Source organism: Epinephelus moara, chromosome 17, assembly GCF_006386435.1.
Source record: "Epinephelus moara isolate mb chromosome 17, YSFRI_EMoa_1.0, whole genome shotgun sequence".
NCBI lineage: Eukaryota > Metazoa > Chordata > Actinopteri > Perciformes > Serranidae > Epinephelus > Epinephelus moara.
In genome coordinates, this window is record NC_065522.1 from 31,547,003 (window position 1) to 31,563,593 (window position 16,591).

Below are 16,591 nucleotides of genomic sequence, written 5' to 3' on the forward strand. Positions count from 1 at the left end.
TACCTTGGGGTAACATTTGGACTGTACCTTGGGGTAACATCTGGACTGTATCTTGGAGTAATATCTGGACTGTATCTTGGGGTAATATCTGGGCTGTACCTTGGGGTAACATTTGGACTGTACCTTGGGGTAACATCTGGACTGTATCTTGGAGTAATATCTGGACTCTACCTTGGGGTAACATTTGGACTGTACCTTGGGGTAACATCTGGACTGTATCTTGGAGTAACATTTGGACTGTACCTTGGGGTAACATCTGGACTGTATCTTGGAGTAATATCTGGACTGTATCTTGGGGTAATATCTGGACTGTACCTTGGGGTAATATCTGGACTGTACCTTAGGGTAACATCTGGACTGTACCTTGGGGTAATATCTGGACTGTACCTTGGGGTACTATCTGGACTGTACCTTGGGGTAATAGCCAGGATAGAGTTTTTCGGTGACAGGAACGATGTACTCTTTGAGGAATTTCATCCACTCCTTCTCAAATCCGATCTGGTTCATGTGGATATCCACAGTCGGGACATTTTCATAACCACCAGCCAGACGCTCATCCTAAACACACACACATACAGACAAGAAAAAACTTTCAAAACTCAAACCTCGTTCTACTCACCTGTTTCCCACACAGTCAGACAGGTTAATTAACAGGTTACCTTATGTGATCCTCCAGACCATCCTCCATTGTGCTCCATAGTCTCCACCAGATGATCACACATCTTCTCTGAGAAGGCTGGAAACCAGTAAACATCTGGACAGGGCTGAGAGACACAGATTTCAGATCATTAAACTACAGATGGTACAGATGATTATTAAAACTTTCATTACTGGATTGTACTGATGTGAAAGGTCAATAAAACTGGATTGCACTGATGTGAAAGGTCAATAAAACACATTCATCTGAAACAGAGCGCAGAGACAGAGACAGATATCGAGCTGCTCGCTGGGATGTTGTTTTATTACCTGCTCCACAAAACTCTTCTCATCTTCAAAGATCCTTGAGTAGTTCTCATTGATGTACTTCTCCTTCCAGTCCTGAAGATACACACACACACAATCAGCCTGTTCTTTCATTCACTTAAACATGTGTTCATGTTCATGTGTTTGTATGTCAGGCTGACCACAGGGTTATCGAAGATCTGCCACATGTCCGGGTGCAGCCTGGATGTGTTGAAGTTGGTGGATGCCACAAGACGACCAAACTCATCACGGTTTGACACGAACATGAAGACTCCCTGTGGACACAGAGATGAACTTTAACAAAGACTCATTACACTTCAATGTTTTGGTAAGTATTCAGAGATTCATCCTGTCTTCAAAAACATGCACTGAAGAAACAAACGTGCTGCAGTAGTTGTGAGGTCAGCGGGTGTTCGCCATGTGTTACCTGGTCTCTGATGCTCCTGCAGAACACCATGTCAGGGTCCATCTCCTCGTCCACGTACAGGCTCACCTGGGACAGTTTGGACCGCAGCACGCTGCCTTTGATCAGGTACGCCTGAGTGATGTACGGTACGTTCCACAGTCCGCTACACACATACACACAGGTTAACATATGTCACCTCACCTGTGCTGTGAGAAAACTTCTTGTTTCAGCCTCGTCTAGAAACCAAGGTGCAGTCAACTATTTGACTAAACTACTGAGTGCGTACTCACATCCTCTTGCCTTGGACGATTTCAATGTAGTCTTCAGATCTGGAGTAGTAGCCTTCAGGACTCAGAGCACCCCAGAAGTTACTCCACAGCTTCCCGTGTTTGGACAACATGGGAGCTATAACTGATCTGAAACGGAGAATTTCAAACGAACATTTAACACTAATTTTCTCTCATTAAACCAAAACACAAAAACACGTACTCAGAGCATCTGGTTTGAGTGTAACATCACCAAGCAGTGACTCTGAAAGGTTAAAAACTTTACTAAGTAATGAGAAAACTTAAATCAAAAAATGTTCATTTACAGAAAGAAATACTAGTATCATCCAGCTGCAGAGCAGGACTTCCTGTCCAGCCCACACCACCTTCAGAAAACAAAGGTAGCAGCAGCAGGTTTTAGGGTAGTAGTGTAGTAGTAGTAGTATGTAGTATAGAAGGGTACTAGTGTGTACCTGTTAGAATGTAGGGTATGTAGAAGGGTACTAGTGTGCACCTGTTAGGGTGTATAGAAGGGTACTAGTGTGTACCAGTTAGGATGTAGAGTATATAGATGAGTACTAGTGTAAACCTGTTAGGATGTAGGGTACATAGAAGGGTACTTGTGTGAACCTGTTAGGATGTAGGGTATATAGAAGGGTACTAGTGTGAACCTGCTAGGATGTAGGGTACATAGAAGGGTACTTGTGTGAACCTGTTAGGATGTAGGGTACATAGAAGGGTACTTGTGTGAACCTCTTAGGATGTAGGGTATATAGAAGGGTACTAGTGTGAACCTGTTAGGATGTAGGGTATATAGAAGGGGGGTACTAGTGTGAACCTGTTAGGATGTAGGGTATATAGAAGGGTACTAGTGTGAACCTTTTAGGATGTAGGGTACATAGAAGGGTACTAGTGTGAACCTGTTAGGATGTAGGGTACATAGAAGGGTACTTGTGTGAACCTGTTAGGATGTAGGGTATATATAAATGATACTACTGTGTCCATGTTAGACTTTTGGATACATGGTTTGTGATTAGTGTGTATTTGTTAGGGTGTTGGGTAAACAAAAGGGTGCGAGTGTGTACTAGTTGGGGTGTAGATTACACACAGACTACGTACTTGTTTTCCTCGATTAGTATCCTCAGTGTGTCTGGGTTTGTCAAGGCCACCTCGGAGTCGATGCTGAAGTAGTAATCACACTCTGGATCCTTCTTACACGCCTCGCTGCACACAAACACATAAGTATACATGTTATGTGTTAAGTATACATGTTAGTTTAAGTTTTATAACATCTACATTTGTGTTGAGGGTCAAAAAAAGTAATTTTCTGTCAATCAACTAACTGTTTCTGCTCTGGTTCAAAAATGTTCTGAAGAGATCTCCAATGTTCTATGAAAATTCAACCATGTTCTGTTCAGGTTCTAAGATACACTCAAACATCTGTGTGTGGTCTACAGATGTTCTGAAGACTTAAGCTGTTGTTCTGAAGGTGGTGTAGTGTCCTCAGAGGTTGAATAACACTTATCTCTCCACTCACACAGCCATCGTTCTGGCCTTGCTCTCCTGCAGGTTCTCCTCAGGTCCGACCAGCAGGGCGTCAGGGAATAGAGCTCTGTGACGCTCCCAGAACTTCTGGATGTGACGCTCGTGGTACACGACCTGGATCACAGGCAGATTACAACAGATCAGAGTACAGCAGGATAAATACAGATCAGGAAAAAATGAAAATAGATTTTCGTTCCGTTTGTGTCGTACGTTGTTATGGATGAAGAGGCGGATTCTCGTCATCGGGTAATTCAGTGTCACCAGTCGGTCCAAGAACTCCTCCATGAAGGGAGTCGCGTGTTCAATAAACACCGCGATGTACACCAGAGGCATCTCCTCATCCTAAACACACACACACACACACATTTTTAACATTGTGATGAAGCTGAAATAAAACAAGAGTTTAAACATCGGCGTTATCAGGTGAGTGTACGTACAGGTGCGTCGTTGAAGAACAGCAGGTCGTCATCACAGATCCCACAGCCGTTCTCAAAGGTCCACGCTGTGGGAACGTAGTTACCCAGATAATTCAACTGCAGCTGCAGAGACAAAGAAAGACATTTCTGTCATCTGATCCACTTCACACTCCTGCAAACATTTCTAAAACACATGAAGTAAAGCTTAATCGTTATGACCCAGTAAAGCTCATCAGATGTTCTGCTGTGATGTCAGCTACATGGAGGTGCTGCTGTTCTCTTTACAAACATGTTTTTAGCATATATTTTTAACATGTGGTCCAAGTGTGTCCATTCAAAGTGTGCTGATGTGTGAGCAGCTCCTGTCTGCAGTGTACCTGTGGATGTACAGACAACTATCACTGGATTACTGTGATACTGAAGAAAACTTTAAAACATGCTGATTTTTTTTATCTATAATCCTAAAATTTTAAAACCAGAGCATCATGTCTGTATCACTGTTGTGCAAACTGAACATTTAGCTCCTGCTCAGGATCATCAGGCTGTTCTGCTGACAGGACCATCACATGGTGTTGGTGGAGGGCTATGATTGGCTGGTTACCTTGGTGGGACCGTTGCCATGGATAATGACTGGAAGTGTGTCGTAGGCAACGTTCCTCGCTCTGACCTTTGCCCTCTCAAACTTCAAGACGACTTCCTCTGTCAGACAGAGACGGTTGGTTCATTCATCTTATACAGACACAGAGGGAACGAAGATGGTTTACTGTGTGTGTGTGTGTGTGTGTGTGTGTGTGTGCGCGTCTCACCAACGGCTCCGTTCAGATTTTGGAAGATTCTGGAGCGATGGTCGAGAGTCATGTTGAACTTTGTCTGAAGAGAAGAGTCACACCATCATCATCACCATCACCATCATCATATTTCCTGTCATCAGTGATGTGTATTGTGTGAGTGTGTGTGTGTGTGTGTGAAGTTTACCCTCTGTGTCTTGTCAAGGTAGATTTTGGTGTAGAACAGCTGGTCGTCATCATTGTCTTTGTATTTCCACAGCTGGACGATTGTACTAAGTTCTGGAGCGAAGCCAATGAACCCTGAACACACACACACACACACACACACACACACACACTTATCTTAACCCTTTGAACTCTACAATAGAAGCGGTCCTGCAGTGCCAACATTTGTATTTTTGCTTATTGTGATGTCATTTCTTGGAGTATCTTCAAATGCTTCATATTCCTAAAATCTAAAACCGTAATAATTAATAAAAGTATTGAAATTATGCCATTAAAAATACAAAAATATGACATTTTCATTTTCACATGGTTTTGCACCACCTGTATCATAGCTCAGTGACATCATTACAAGTGTATGACATCATGATGAGGAAGACTGCAGCCTTAGCTTTCTCCTGCAAAAATAATGAATGCCCAAGCAATTATGGTTATTCTGTTAGGTCGATATATATATATATATATATATATATATATATATATTATACAGGATTGGGCAAACAATGACCTCCTGTGGCCTTCATGGGGAAATACCGGCGTAATTATGGTGAAATACTGGGTTTGCAAAGCTTATAAGTTAAGGCAGCATCAGGTAATGACGCAATGATGGTGAAGACAGAGGCCTCAGCTTTCTGCTGCAAAAAGAATAAATGTTCTAGTTATTATAGTTCTTGTTTGAAATTTATTTTAACAGGATCATGCAAACAATTAACTCAAGAGGTCCATTCTTGAAGTTTATCCATCTTCTTTCTATTTTATTCTGTTCAGAGCAGCAGGAGACTGTATTTAATTTATCTGAGACTGTTTCATTAAAAAACGTCCCCTGAAGCCTTTCCCTCGTGTCCATGTTTATTTACAGTTTGCTTTGATTTCACAGGCAACTCTAAACTCTGAGGCCCTGTTTAGATGACAAAGGTTTCTCTAAAAATGGAAAAGTTTGTCCTTTGCATTTTAAAAAACTTATGCGTTTATTTGACAATGTTACTGAAACGATCCCTGTTCACCCGGAGCCGCAAAATCTACTGGAAACGCTGTAGTATGCACGCCAGGCCAGTGGGTGGCAGTGTAAATTTGCAAAGCAACACCACGGCATGACGCAATGCGCCTGCGCTGAAGCGCCTTCCTCTACAACGCGGTGATTACAAACCAAAACAAAGAAGACACAATGGCAAAAGCATGCACAGCTAACTTTGTCTGGATGGACGACGACGTGGTGTTGCTACAGATCTACACTTCACTTCAAATCAACAGGGTGAGCAGCACAAACAGAGCTCGGCATTGTTGTGACGGTCGACTTTCTCGCGCATGCCTAGTGACTGGAACTGTATGCGCATGTGCAAAAAGTCTCCGTTTTCAGAGGAACTGCGTATTGCAAGTTTACATGACAACGGAGACGCTACCGTTTCCAAAAAAGTTGCACCCTGGAACCTGTTTTCAAAACGTTGCGTTTTCAGGCACCCAAAACGCCGCTGTCGTGTAAACGATCGAAACGACCAAAATGCAACTAAAGTTTACCGTTTTCAGTTGAAATCGTTGTCGTATAAACGGGACCTGAGCGTCCCTGAACCCCCCAGGAGGGTCCCTTACAGCCTTCATTATCTGACACAGGAAACAATGTTGACTCTGGAAGGTAAGAAATCAACCTGGACACCACTCACAGACGGCGTCTTACCTCCTGAGTTGAGGTAGCGTTTCCCAGTATGCACCTCTGGGTATTTGGAGGCCAGTCTCTGGTCGGGCCAGCAGAACCCCTCAGCTGAGAAAACCACTTTGTGACCCAGACGGGAAAACTTGGAGAGCAGCTCCTCTGGACCTGACGCAAAGATCACGTCATAGCTACAGAGAGAGGGAGGGAATAGGGAAATCAGTTTCAGTTCTGCTTTCAACAACCCGACAACCGCTAACGATGGGGGGGGGGGACCAGAAGGTTGCGGGTTAGCTAGCTTCCACCAAACCCCTGTGATGGACAGTGCACTAAACTGAAGAGTAGCAAAATTACCCAACAGAGAGACATACTCTCGGGGGTCAACCACTGACATTGGTCATGAAATAAATCAACAAAGCTCTGAAACATTCTGGTGTACAGAATATCAAAACCTGAAGTGTGTCATTTGTTAACTTTGTCTGGAAAATCAGAATATGGTTTAGCAGCTTTTTTAGCATACAAGTAAGTGTTAATGATGAACATAGTCAGAGAAAATGAAAGATAATAGCAAGAACTGCAACGTTCAAGTAGCATAAGAAAATAGACATGAAAACAAATTCCAAAATATGTAAAGTAAATCTGATTAAAAAGTGAGAAACTGTGTAATAATTATTTATCTCATATTATTCTGATTTCTCTGCTATTATACAGTTAATGACATTTAGATCATAAAAGCTCCGGAAACCAGCCTGCAACTATTTTGATAATGGATTGATCTGTAATTTAGTCATTTTCCATCAAAAATTCCAAACCTTTTCTGTGTCGATATCTCAGTAAACAGAATCTCTTTGTGAATCGGGCTGAATAAAAATAGCGGTTAGCTGAAGCCATATATGTTTTTTTGCTGCGGACATGTAGGTGTGACACAGTCTGCAGGAGGAGAAACCTCAGTCATCAGTATAATAACAGACTGCAGCAGGAAACTGAAGGCTCCACAAATGCCTCTAATCTGCTGTGGTCTGTTCAGAAATAGAAGCTTATTTTCTTCCTCACTCACCTCTAATGGTCTGGAGCTGAGTAAACGGTCTTTAAATGGATTCAAATAAACTCTAATGAAGGAAAAGTCAAACCATCCGAGGTTCAGCAGCTGCTGCGAAGCACTTTTTACCTTTTTATCCATTCGTGTTTGCACCTTTAAGGGATAGTTCAGATTTGTTAAAGTGTACTTCTCCATAGTCAGTGTATTACCTACAGTGGATGTCAGTCAGCACGCTCCCAGTTTGGATAAGCAGCCTGTGGTACAGTCACAGTAGCTCTGCAGCAACATGTTTTTTACACGCCTAAAAAAATCAGTATCAGTTAAAGTGTATGCTGTACTGAGAATGTTGTCACTGCTTTACCTTGATGTCAGGCAGTGATTTCTGACGGGGAACTGAAGATTTTATATCCATCAATGCTCTCGTCAAAGACACTATAAATCGATGCCGCACCTACAGAGTAGGCTCTGTGTAAATGTGTACCCTGCCTCGTACCTAACATGCACCTCCCCAGACATTTATCCACATGTCACGCTGAGGCTGACCTCCTGTTAATTTTTGTGAGCTGAAACCATTTCATCAGTAGAAACTTTTATTTACTTTGATTTTACAGATAAGAAACAATAAATTGTGAAGACAATAAAGCCTCCACACGGTGGCATCAAAGTCCTGTGTGTGATTAATCCTGGCTTCATATGAGCAGAGGAAAGTCTGACAGCCACGAGGCTAATTTATACAATGTAAAATGTCACTGGCTTATGCTAATAATGTTAGCATGTTGTATCTGTGGGGAAAACGTGTTTAATGGAAGACAGTCGTTGTGTCTGTGAACAATGGAGCCAAATTATGTAACGCTACCTTTGTTAAATGTTGCTGTTGTCTCTGGCTTCATATAGGAAACCAGGGCTCTGCTAGCTGCTAGGCTAATTTATACAATGTAAAATGCTATACCCTTGTGCTAATAATATTAGCATATTGCATCTGTGGGGAAAGATGAAGACAGTTGTCTTGTCTGCAAATCTTGTGAGTTATAATGGAGCAGATTTATGTGCCTGTGTTTGAAACTGTCTCTATTACATAGGGCTGCACCTAACGATCATTTTGATAAGCCATCTAATGACTAATTTATCTATTATTCTGAAGATTTTTTTTTTTTTTTTATTACTTGCTTAATATAACACCTAAAAAAACCTAAAAATAAGTAACAAAAACTTGTCTCAGTACTTCATACAGCCACACCCCAAAAAAAACTGACCTGTCTCTTTAAATCATGTCATACAGTTGTTAGCTATCAAAACACCCTCAAACTACTCGATTAACTCTAAATGATCATCAGCTTTACAGGCTGCAGTGAGGACTATATGCGCTGACTTTGCCTGGGTTTTGTCTCTCAGGCTCTAAACATAAAGCTCTGACGGGCTGAAGTTGTTGCTGCTCCTGCTGTGGATGTTTTTCGGGTCAAGAAACAGGAACTGTTTCTGTAATTTGATCTGACAAATCTCCTGAAGAGAAAAGTGATCTTTGTAATAAAGATGAAAAACACATTATCCCCATTATCTTCCCTAACCAAACCTCTGTTCTCAGGTGAGGGTAAGTAGGACAAGTGAGGACAGGTGAGGACAGGTGAGTCAGATTCCACATTGAAGACGAAACAAAGGAACAACAGGGTGAAACTGAGAATAAAGAGATGAAGAGAGGACAGGAGTTATATAACACACACACACACACAGTCACACAGTCACACACACACCCTCAGTTGAGTGTTACCTGTCAACGAACATGATGACCATGTCCTTCTTTTCTGAGTGTTTGAGCAGCTCTTTCTTCAGCCATCTGACCTTCTGACCTCCACCCACCGTTCGAGCCACATCACCCCCCTTCCACTCCTCTCCCAGACCCAGCACCTGCACACACCATCATCACCATTATCACTGTATTTCTCCAGATGTTCATCTCACAGGCTGACTCCTCCTCTTCTCTCCAGCTCAGCGTCAGTCCAAATGTCGCCTAGTGTGACCACCAAAATCTAATCAATTCATCAACTGCATGTTTGTGCCAAAATTGAAGAAATTCCCTCAAGCTGTTCTTGAGATATTGCATTCACGAGAATGAGATGGATGCAAGGTCACAGCAACCTTGACCTTTTACCCTTGACCACCAACAACTAATCAGTTCATTGTGAGTCCAAGTGGACATTTGTGCCAAAAAACATAATCTCTCTTCGTCACGTCCATCGCCAGTGTGGAGGTATAAAAACAAAGTTTTCTTTATGAATTTAAAGTACCACATGGTGAGTAACTGATATACAGATGATCATTTTGTGGATGACACCTTCTTTTAAGAGAGAACGTCTGTACAGTTGGTGAAACAGGTGTCTGTCTCACCTGTGGTGACATCAGAACAATATTTTGCCACTGAATTTTTCACACTTCATGCTGTGTTTTTGTGACACTCAGTATACATTATATCACCACTGTCACTTCACCTTCATTTAATCGCTCTTCGTTCTATTTTTACATCTATCTTACACTAGATGTACAGCTACCTATTCGTGTGTGTGTGTGTGTGTGTGTGTGTGTGTGTTACCTTCACAGTGTAGTTGAACTCGTGGGCCGTCCTCATGAAGCGGTTGAAGCCGTCTGTCTCTTCCGTTGCTGCAGTGATCACCAGCAGATTATCTACACACACAGATAAGGAGATCAGTCATGACATCATCAGTCAACTAATCAATGACTGAATCAACAGGAAACTGATTTTATATATATATATATATATATATATATATATATATACATACACTTTATTAACCCCCTGAGGGGAAATTCATTTTTTTCACTCTGTTGTCATTAACACACAGGTCCAAAATATACACACACACACACACACACACACACACATAAACAGGACCTATACATGCACACAGTGAAGAGATATCAGAGTGAGGGGGCTGCCTTGGTCAGGCGCCCCGAGCAGTTGGGGGGTTTAGTGCCTTGCTCAAGCACTGGCACCTCTCCAGCCACCAGCCAACGGACGGGGACTTGAGCCAGCGACCCTCCGGTTCCCAACCCAAGTCCCTATGGACTGAGCTACTTCTGCCCCATCAATTACATCTTCAATGTAGAGCTATCAGCGGGTTAGGGACACACTGTTTTTTTGTTGCTTTTTCTTTAAATTAAAACAAAGTTTTTTTGCTCTTACTAAAAACTTAGATAATTCATTACGCTTTTCTAAAAAAATTGCTTTTTAAAAACGTAGTTTTTATTCCCTTTTCTTTAAAAAATATAAACAACTGTGTCTAGAAAGAAAATCAAAACTTTGTTTTTTTCAAACTTTTTTCTTAAAAATAATCCAAACTTTTCAGAAAAACCATCAAATGAATTTTGTCCTTTTCCTTTTACTGAAAAGCTTTTTAAAACAGACCTTTTTCCCCACAAAATTTTAAAATGTAAAAGAAAAAACTTTTAAACTGAAAAATGTCCTCAGTCTAGTTTCTTTCTGCTCTCAGACATGAAGAATCACTACCGACAGTAAAGTGAAAAATAAAACAACATCAATCAAACAAGCTCTTGTTTGGATAATTGAAAAAAAAAAAGTCCTGGTATTTTTTAAAAAAAGTTAAAGTACAAAAGGATTAGTATCAAATATACTTTAAGTACCAAAAGTACTTAAAGGACTGATTATGCAGAATAATACACACAGTGTTACTGGATTAAATATTAATACATGGAAAAGTAAAATATTTTCTCTGAGATGTAGTGGAAAAAGAAGTAAAAAGTGTCAGACAATGAAAACACTCAAGTTAAGTACAAGTACTATAAAAGCTACATAGCACCACTGTGTGCCATGTTAGAAATCAGGAAGCAAACCAAACTCCTGCTGCCCTCCAGTCTCTTTCTTCCTCCCTCCCTCCAGGCTTTCGAGGGATTCGGTGAGAGTCACATTCCTCAGAAATTCCTCAGAGAGGTTGGCGAGGTGAAGGGGAGGAGGCGGAGGACGGTGAGAGGTTAATGAGGAGAAGAGTATCTGACAAAAGCCTCCTTGTCCTCAGTGACTCCAGGTTTCCTTCAGTCAGTGTTTAAACGTGACTTCAGTGGACAAACCAACACTCATCTCTGTAACAAAGTTCTCCTCAGAATTACTCACAGCAGGGTCACTTTCTGCCAACAGTGGCTCCGCAGCTGTCACAGTGGATGGATCACTATCCTGCAGCACTGAGACGTACTGGGATGAGTTCATGTAACACAGTATTAACTGCGACACACCTTTCCCACCACTTTTAAGGCTTCATGAAGTCAAATGAAGCAGATTCGGCTGCAGGTAAAGATGACTCTCACTGCTGATCAGGTAATAAAAATGTCCAACCTGCGGTCTTCAAATGTCTCAAGAAATTTGATCAGTCTTGTTTTGTTTGGGGCTGCTGGGTAACAAAAAAAGAACGGAGAAATGTTCGGGGCTTTCTAATTTACCTGTTGGGCCACAGACTAAAGAAAATGACTGCTTGCAGTTGTTTCGACCAGCAGTTAGATGCTGCTGTCTGGTGCAACCCAAACACCAGAATAAATGTTGGTATTGTACGGTTCTGCAAACCACAGACACCATTTAATGTTGTTATTATGCAGAGGATGTATTGAAACTTTTCATTTCAACAACACTGTGGTTTGTTTAGGCACAAAAACCACTTGGTTAGGAAAAGATCACGTTTTGGCTTAAAATACCCGCACAACTGCCACCGGACATGCTGCAAAGTGTCACTGAAAACACTCCCTTAAGGTCACACAATGGCTGCTGGAAATGCAGCGATAAGTCACTGAAAAAACACCACAGTTTGGTTGCAGTGGCTGCTGGAAACACAGTGATGTGTTGCTGAAACACACCCCATTAGAGTCACACAATGGTCACTGGAAATGCAGCCATGGGTCACTAAAATACACCCCAGTTTGGTTGCACAGTGGCCACTGGAAACACAGTGATATGTAGCAGAAAAACACCCTGTTTTGGTCACACAATGGCCACTGGAAATACAGCCTATATGTTGCTAAAAAACACCCCATTTTGGTCACAGATTGGATGCTTGAAATGCAGAGATATGACGTTAAAATGCACAGCACAAACATCAGATTGGTCAGTTGCCATCTACCTGAAGATGACTGTTGTTGTTAGCACAACCCCACAGTGATGTGGTCTATTCTCCTGTCATGCATCACTGCAGATTTTATTTCTCAGAATTTTGGCTCACTGTTTATACTGTGGTAGTTCTGCCTTTAATATCTGCAGCTGTATTAAAAATACTGTGCCAGCAAATCAGTAAGGAAGACTGACTAATGGTTATAATAGATTTTAATTCACCAGATAAGAAGAGTGGTTTTCCACCACAGACACTGTTTCACAGTAGTTACAGAGGACTTCTGCTCAGCAGTGAACATGCTGGACACCAGGCCAACGTAATGAAAACTATTTAGAGTTTCTGCTCATAATCTGCTGCCCGAGTGTGAAACAACAAACCCCCAACAACACACAACACAGCTGTACAAACACACACACTTCATTCATACACACAAGTTTGTAAAACTCTGCGCTCACTGTGACTCTGCAGCTTCATGTAAAGGAAATAAACACTGTCTGTGTAGCACTAACAGGAAAAGGAAACTCTGATTTATGTTTCCACATATTTTTTAGATTATGAGAGCATGTTATTATTATATGTTTCAGATACATTATTCCTGTTGCACTATGTTTTATTTCACATTCTTTCAGTTAATTTTCTTACTGTTTAATCCAGCAACAAGCTACACTTATTCTCTTATTAAGTGTTTGCAGTAGGGATGTTATTAAAATCAAATATCTCTAAGAAAACAACAATATGTGGGCAGATTATTTGACCTGAATTTGAAACCTACAGACTTCACTGAGTGGAGTCATCTTAACTTGTGAGGTACCATGAGGACAATCTGTGTGACTGGGAGAATTTAACTGATGGCACAAACACTGATTTTCTTTTAATAAAAATGTTGATGAAGAAACTTTAATTAATGTGGAAACTGAATCACTGAAAACTGAGCATGATGTTTGGTTTAGACCAAATCAGAGACTTCATAACACTCAGCACAGTGACAACAACCTGAAACGTGGGCAGTGATTCTGGAAAGTTCCTTGAGAGTCAACTTCAGTCTTTACTGCTGCTGCGGTGCGGACGACTTTATGGACCACAATGAACCAGATCACATCTTCAAAATGAATTTCACAGCAGGAAACACTTACAGCACTTACATGAAATACTACTGGAGTATTAGTATTGTTGATACATTAACATGCCAGCAGAATTTAAATATTGTAGCCAGCTGAGGTAGTGCTAATTCTACTCATTCAATCTGTATTTATTTAGTAACTAAAACTGTCAGATCTGCAAAGATTAATCTATAAATTGGGTAGGTGTCAACTACTAAATAGATCATCACATAATTCATAATAATAAAAACAAAAATAAACTTTATTTGTACAGCACTTTTCAAAACTCAGTTACAAAGTGCTTTAATTCAATACTTTAATTGGTAAAAGTCGAAATTCTCTGATTCCATCTCTTAAGTGTGAATATTATAATATTTTCAGATTTCTTTCCTTCTTTGTGACAATAAACTGAATGTATTTGGGTTGTGGAGAAAAACAAGACATTTGAGGACGCTGATCGACCTTTTTCCTCTTTTTTTTTTAATGTATATATAAACTGTATATATTTGTACATTTTATAGACCAGACAACTACTGTATAAATCGAGAAAATAACCGACAATTAATCCACAATGAAAACAGTTGTTAGTTACAGCCCTACAGGCGGATATATGAAGTGGAGTAAAACATTAATAAATACAATATTAATCTGATATATAGTAGTATAGTATAAAGTACAAAGTAACTCAAGTCATTCTTTGTGGTTTTGTGTGACTAATCTCTCCCAGTGTGCAGTTTAAAGACATCACTAATACTATGACTTCTTCATTTTGTCAGTCATTTAGACATTCAAGGGTCTAATTATTAAACAGATAATGGGGGAAAAACAGACTATAAAATGATGAAAATAAGCCCCAGTATTTAATTGTTGCTAATTAGCCTCAGGCTAATTTAAAAGTTAGGAAATTGGAGGTTTTGATGGTTTGCACACCAGTTAGAACTAACAGTTTCCACTTTATAAACTCACGGTCACAGTTATTATTGATCATAAGTGAATAATGAACCTCTTCATTCAGTATAAATGAGGTTAACAGTTAGCTGACAGACACCAGGAGCCGGGCAGCTCCAGCGGGTCAGGGTGGTCCGCCCGGCCGGGCAGGGGACCCTCCGGAGCGGCCTTACCTGGAGACAGCCTCCGCTGTTCGGCCGACACGGAGCTGTGGAGGACGGTGAGAGTCAGGAGCAGGCCGAGGAGAGAACAGGAAGTCATGGCTGCTACTTAAAAACCCGTTAACGGCTCCGTTCAGAGTGTAACCCGTGACTTTGTCTCCTCGTCTCGTCTTCACTCCATCAACGTTCCTCTCTGAATCCCTAACGGCTTTCACATCCCGTGTCCTGATATCGCGATAAAAAAGACGTCAACAGCGGATAGAAAAAAAAACTATTCCTCCCGCCTTTTTCTGCTGCCAGCCAATGAGAATCTTAGAAGGCTTGAGTGGCGGGCTTCTCAAACCAATCACCGCGCCAGAGCGGCTCCACGGGAGCCAATCAGAGGCGGACAGATGGAGAGAGTGGGCTGTGATTTCGTGGCCTGGAGCTGAAGAAGGTTCGTGAAAAGTGGAGAAAGTGAATCTTTGCCACGTCTGATACATTCCACCAGAGAGAGAGAGAGGGGGAGAGACTTCCACTCTGTGTACAGAGAGAGAGAGAGGGGGGCGGGGCTAACTGTGTTAAAACTTATTTATCTTCATATTTATCATCAAGGCTTCATCATATATTAGATTCTGCTACTTAAGTATTTACATTTTCTGTTACTTTATACCTCTACTCCACATCTCGGAGGGAAATATTGTTCTTTTAATTTTTACTTTTAACATTTATCTCAGAAACTGTTCATTACTTATGGGAGTTGGGGGTGGGTTTTAGATTTGGCATGTTTTCCTTAAAAATCTTTTTTTTTAACTTTAAAAGCGAGTGTTTTTGAACTTTTTGGAAGGCATGTTGTCTTTAAAGTTCTTGGCATTCTTTTTATTAAGCATTTATTTCTTCAAATTCTTGCCATATTATTTTCAAATTTGGTATTTTTTCTTTAACATTTTTGCCATATATAATTTTTTTTTCCAACTTTGGTATGTTTTCCTTAAAAATCTTCTTTTTTTAACTTTAAAAAGCACAAGTTTTGGAACTTTTTGGAAGGCATGTTTTTTTTATTTAGCATTTATTTGCTCAAATTCTTGCCATATCTTTTTCAAATTTGGTATTTTTTTCTTTAAAATTCTTACCATATATAATTTTTTTTCAACTATGTTTTCCTTAAAAGTCTTTTTTTTTTAACTTTATAAAGCACGTGTTTTTGAACTTTTTGGAAGGCATGTTGTCTTTAAAATTCTTGGCATTTTTTTTTTTTTTTTTCAAATTTGGTATTTTTATTTCAAAGTTTTGTTTTTTTCCCCCTAAATTTAGCATCTTTTCTTTAAAATTCTTGGCATGTTTTTTTTATTTAGCATTTATTTGTTCAAATTCTTGCCATATTTTTTCTAATTTGTTTTTTTTTTTCATAAAAATCTTTTTTTTTTTTACTTTACAAAGCACGTGTTTTTGAACTTTTTTGGAAGACACGTTGTCTTTAAAATTCTTGGCATGTTTTTTTTTTTTTTTTCAAATTTGGCATTTTTCCTTTAACATTCTTGGCATGTTACACATACCATGTATACATATATATATATATATATATATATATATAGTATATGTGTGTGTGTGTGTGTGTGTGTGTGTGTGTGTGTGTGTGTGTGTGTGAGAGAATAAAAAATTGTCTCAATAATGAAATAAAATAAAATAATTTGGGGTTTTTTTTAAGAATAAAATATTTGATGACATCTGTAGCAAAGAGCAGTCTTCAATTAATTTTAAGTGATAAGGCTAATTAATTTTTATTTCATATTAATGTTAATGTCAAAGAATGTTGAATAATAAATACACTAGGACTAAAATAAAATAGTAAAGCTGATTATAGTCATTTATTTTAAAAAAAAAATAAGTTTCTAAATTATAAAATCCTGAAGGTTAACAGAGGTCTGTCTTTATTTTTTAAATTATATGATGATATCTTTGACAGAAAGTGATCAGTCTGCGTCACAGC

The 16,591-nt window shown here is 39.9% G+C and overlaps 1 protein-coding gene and 1 long non-coding RNA gene across 2 annotated transcripts in view; both read right to left on the reverse strand.

Annotated features, from left to right (window-relative positions):
- Positions 1-15,043, reverse strand: part of plod3 (procollagen-lysine, 2-oxoglutarate 5-dioxygenase 3) — an 18,803-nt gene extending 3,760 nt beyond the window's left edge. The window contains exons 1-17 of the mRNA XM_050067442.1: positions 14,635-15,043; positions 9,875-9,966; positions 9,056-9,192; positions 6,279-6,442; positions 4,572-4,684; positions 4,403-4,466; positions 4,198-4,295; positions 3,618-3,719; positions 3,391-3,522; positions 3,173-3,294; positions 2,755-2,859; positions 1,660-1,785; positions 1,391-1,532; positions 1,125-1,238; positions 967-1,038; positions 660-764; positions 412-558 (exon numbers count right to left, since the gene is read on the reverse strand). Coding sequence (XP_049923399.1) covers positions 412-558; positions 660-764; positions 967-1,038; positions 1,125-1,238; positions 1,391-1,532; positions 1,660-1,785; positions 2,755-2,859; positions 3,173-3,294; positions 3,391-3,522; positions 3,618-3,719; positions 4,198-4,295; positions 4,403-4,466; positions 4,572-4,684; positions 6,279-6,442; positions 9,056-9,192; positions 9,875-9,966; positions 14,635-14,722 — 1,923 coding nt within the window. The 5' untranslated portion in view covers positions 14,723-15,043. The remainder of the gene's footprint in view (positions 1-411; positions 559-659; positions 765-966; positions 1,039-1,124; positions 1,239-1,390; positions 1,533-1,659; positions 1,786-2,754; positions 2,860-3,172; positions 3,295-3,390; positions 3,523-3,617; positions 3,720-4,197; positions 4,296-4,402; positions 4,467-4,571; positions 4,685-6,278; positions 6,443-9,055; positions 9,193-9,874; positions 9,967-14,634) is intronic.
- Positions 2,171-2,596, reverse strand: LOC126404404 (uncharacterized). Its single transcript, XR_007571473.1, has 3 exons — positions 2,474-2,596; positions 2,348-2,429; positions 2,171-2,306 (listed from the first exon to the last, which is right to left on the reverse strand). It is a non-coding gene; the product is annotated as an uncharacterized LOC126404404 (long non-coding RNA).
- Positions 15,044-16,591: the final 1,548 nt, after the last annotated feature.